At 38.3% G+C, this 3,037-nt stretch overlaps 1 protein-coding gene across 1 annotated transcript in view; it reads right to left on the bottom strand.

Annotated features, from left to right (window-relative positions):
- Positions 1-3,037, bottom strand: part of LOC104772168 — a 9,678-nt gene that overhangs the window by 2,636 nt on the left and 4,005 nt on the right. Inside the window, exons 4-15 of the mRNA XM_010496813.2 lie at positions 2,877-2,937; positions 2,650-2,746; positions 2,498-2,575; positions 2,346-2,405; positions 2,144-2,248; positions 1,827-1,937; positions 1,466-1,507; positions 1,210-1,323; positions 1,055-1,131; positions 432-682; positions 221-342; positions 20-124 (exon numbers count right to left, since the gene is read on the bottom strand). Of these exons, the coding sequence (XP_010495115.1) occupies positions 20-124; positions 221-342; positions 432-682; positions 1,055-1,131; positions 1,210-1,323; positions 1,466-1,507; positions 1,827-1,937; positions 2,144-2,248; positions 2,346-2,405; positions 2,498-2,575; positions 2,650-2,746; positions 2,877-2,937 (1,223 nt within the window). The remainder of the gene's footprint in view (positions 1-19; positions 125-220; positions 343-431; positions 683-1,054; positions 1,132-1,209; positions 1,324-1,465; positions 1,508-1,826; positions 1,938-2,143; positions 2,249-2,345; positions 2,406-2,497; positions 2,576-2,649; positions 2,747-2,876; positions 2,938-3,037) is intronic.

The following is a 3,037-nucleotide window of genomic DNA, read 5'->3' as shown; positions in this document are numbered from 1 at the left end:
TTCTATCGCCATATCTAACTGTAAAGAAAAACAGAAAGACAATCCTTGGAATAAAGCAAGGGTAGTAGGGAAAATGTGTACCATCAATGTAGTTTACTGATCCATCCTCCAGATGTCGTACCCACTGAAATTTCAAGAAAGGGAGTACCGGAGAAGATATATTAAAAATGCAATTTGACGTAAACTTGGTAAAAACTAATACTTTCAATTTCGCATGCACCTCAAAATTACATTTTGTCGTTCCATTGATAGAGTGACCAGAAACCTGAAGCTCTCGTCCAGGAAATGGTTCTCCTGATATCTGTAAGTCTGCTATACCTGGCAATGGATCCTCATCTGCAGCTGTCAAGAGTGATTTACAATATTCAAAACAAAGTGAAAGACAGTGATGGAATTGGTATTATGCCACTATTATAGCTATTAACCATTACCCTCGGAAATTGATGAAGATGGTTCCTCAAGAACTGGGGCCAAAATCGGATAATTTGAGGGGCTTGGATCATCAACAGCCACATAAGTCGAATTTTCCAAAGTTTGATTAGTATCCGCTTGTTCTTCTGGATATGCATCATCCATAAAAGTATTGCTGAGGGGCTCACGAAACTGAACACGATTATTTGGTCCATGAGATTCATCTTGGTTGAGAGCTGGCTGCACAGGCATCTGGAAGGCTGGCGACCTACTGTTACACAAGACACGTTTGATCATTTAACAAATTTTAACATTGCAAATCAAAAGCATTCATCCACCATTAGCTGCATTGCATAAAACCCAGGCAAGGACTCAGAAAATGTTACCATGCTAGAAAGTTAGGGTTTTTATGGTTATCTAGAAAGAAGAAAGTAACAAATGTTCAAAGTGTCTAATTGACACAGAAACTTGACAATTTGGACATGCATAATATCAGCATTTAGCTTCGCCCAGCCCATCCCCCAAAAACTTACAATATTCATTGCTTCCAACATCATCTTTACATCCCTTACTCTTGGTATTAGTTAAGAATCACTACTAACCCGGGTCTCCAGGAATCAATAAGAAGTTAGTGCATTTATACCTCTCGGGATCATCAAAATGGTAATTACTTGCAGCTGAGCCACCACGCCCATCTTGATGATGGTGTTCCGGATCTGTCTAATGGAAATCAAAGAAGGATATTTGAGTTTAAGTCACTTAAGCACATTGATAGGACATTAAGGAATATGAACTTACTGAGTATCTCAAACCCACACCAACAGGTTGATATGCTGACAAAGGCGACGCATTTGAGTGATTTACATCTGACTGCCACGGTGCTAACTGGTACTCTGTCTCCTTTAGCTTTGTCTAATACCAGAAAAGAAAAAAGATCAGAACAAATCACCTTATCATAGATCAGTAGCCAATAGCTCCAGCAAATACCATGGGACTAAACTGTAATTAAACGCTGAAATATGGTGTCAGCAAACCCCATACCCGCATATCATACCTCAGTAAGATGGAGCTTCTCCTGCAGATGCCTAAATAGAACCTGAATATGATGTAAACATCAATCACATGCGGTGACGGGAAAGAGACAATAAAAACTTCACCCCCCACATCAAGGAAGCAGGGATCTCTATCAGTCACTTTAGTTTTCTCTATGGTGCTCAAAAGTTACTGAGGAAACCATTTTATCACTTTTTCTACATTTGTTTTTTACTTTAATGAATTTCAAGGGCGGCAAAGTTGACAAGTCTCCAGCCAAAAACTACTATTCAACAGAAAATGATTTTGAAGATAGACGGTCAAGGAGATCTGAAAAGCCAACAAATAAACTAATAAATATAACATAAGATTTTGGTTCTAACCTTCACACTGCTAACAATAGACTGAGAATCAGAAATTTGTGGATGCAGCGAATATTCTGACAGAAGAGGCAACAAGTACGACACAAAAGTAGATCTCTCTTGCTCTGCAGCCTGATAGAACCAAAAGGCATTTTAAATATAGATTTATAAAATGAAAGTGAGGTGTGTCAAAGACAGATTTGAATTTAAAAAAGATCGGTAAGAAATGACGATAACTGGATTCCAACCAAAAAGGATTATAAAATGAACTATAAACGAAGATTAGCAATACATATGTCAAAAGACAGAAAAGTGTACCCAAAGATACAAGATAATACCTGTAAGGCATATGTTAAGCGAATATTTTCCTCAATGATCTCTTGTCTGTATGAGAGAGATTTTGATGCAGCATCAATAAGGTCTTGTTGTTGTTGATCAAATGCCTGTCACAACAAGAAGGAAAAATAGTCCCTAAGTGTTACCAGAATAATTAACCAACCGTCTGTACAGATTTTAAAAAAAATAGAAAGAGAAGCTCACCAAACGCATGTGCGCAATACGTTTTTCTAAAACATATGTTTCATTTCGTATTTGGGCTTCCTTAAAAAAAAGGCGAAAGGGTTAGTTAAACAATGTACTTAAAATCAACCGCGTCTGCATTAAAAAACTAGAGATTAAAACAAGCGATTCACCTTGACAGAATAATCAGCAAGATATTTTCGTAAGCGCAAAATCTCTTGGTCCTGTTCTTGGACCTTGTGAATGAGCTCCTGGATAATTGTATAGTCAGGGAAACATTCTCTCACTTTCACTAGAAAGGAAAAAGAGATAGTAAGAGTGTGACCTGCTTCCATGCGGTGCCCGAATTATTCACTCCACCTACTGGCATCAACTCATGAGAAAATGAGTTGATGTGCGAGTGATCTCCTTCCAATAGCGGTCTAACAAAGGAAAAACAGATTTTGGTTACAACTTACAAGAATACACTCTGCCTTCATGTTCATATAGCTTAACCATGCGATAAACATAAATCTGCAGTACAGGAGCCAGTGTTCATTAGAGGTCCAATACCTCATAGGAGACAATGATATTGTAGATGGCGACGAAGACAATTGAGAGGCTCCCGCAACACCTACAGTTCCTCTGACAATGCCATTAGTCATGATTCCCTCAGAATGGTCTTCAGAACGATGACTCACAGTAGCTTCCTCTCCATTTAAATACACTTGCTG

This window comes from Camelina sativa, chromosome 20 (genome assembly GCF_000633955.1).
Source record: "Camelina sativa cultivar DH55 chromosome 20, Cs, whole genome shotgun sequence".
Classification (NCBI taxonomy): Eukaryota; Viridiplantae; Streptophyta; class Magnoliopsida; order Brassicales; family Brassicaceae; genus Camelina; species Camelina sativa.
Note: the sequence above shows the minus strand (reverse complement) of the source record. Positions and strands in the feature narration are given on the sequence as shown.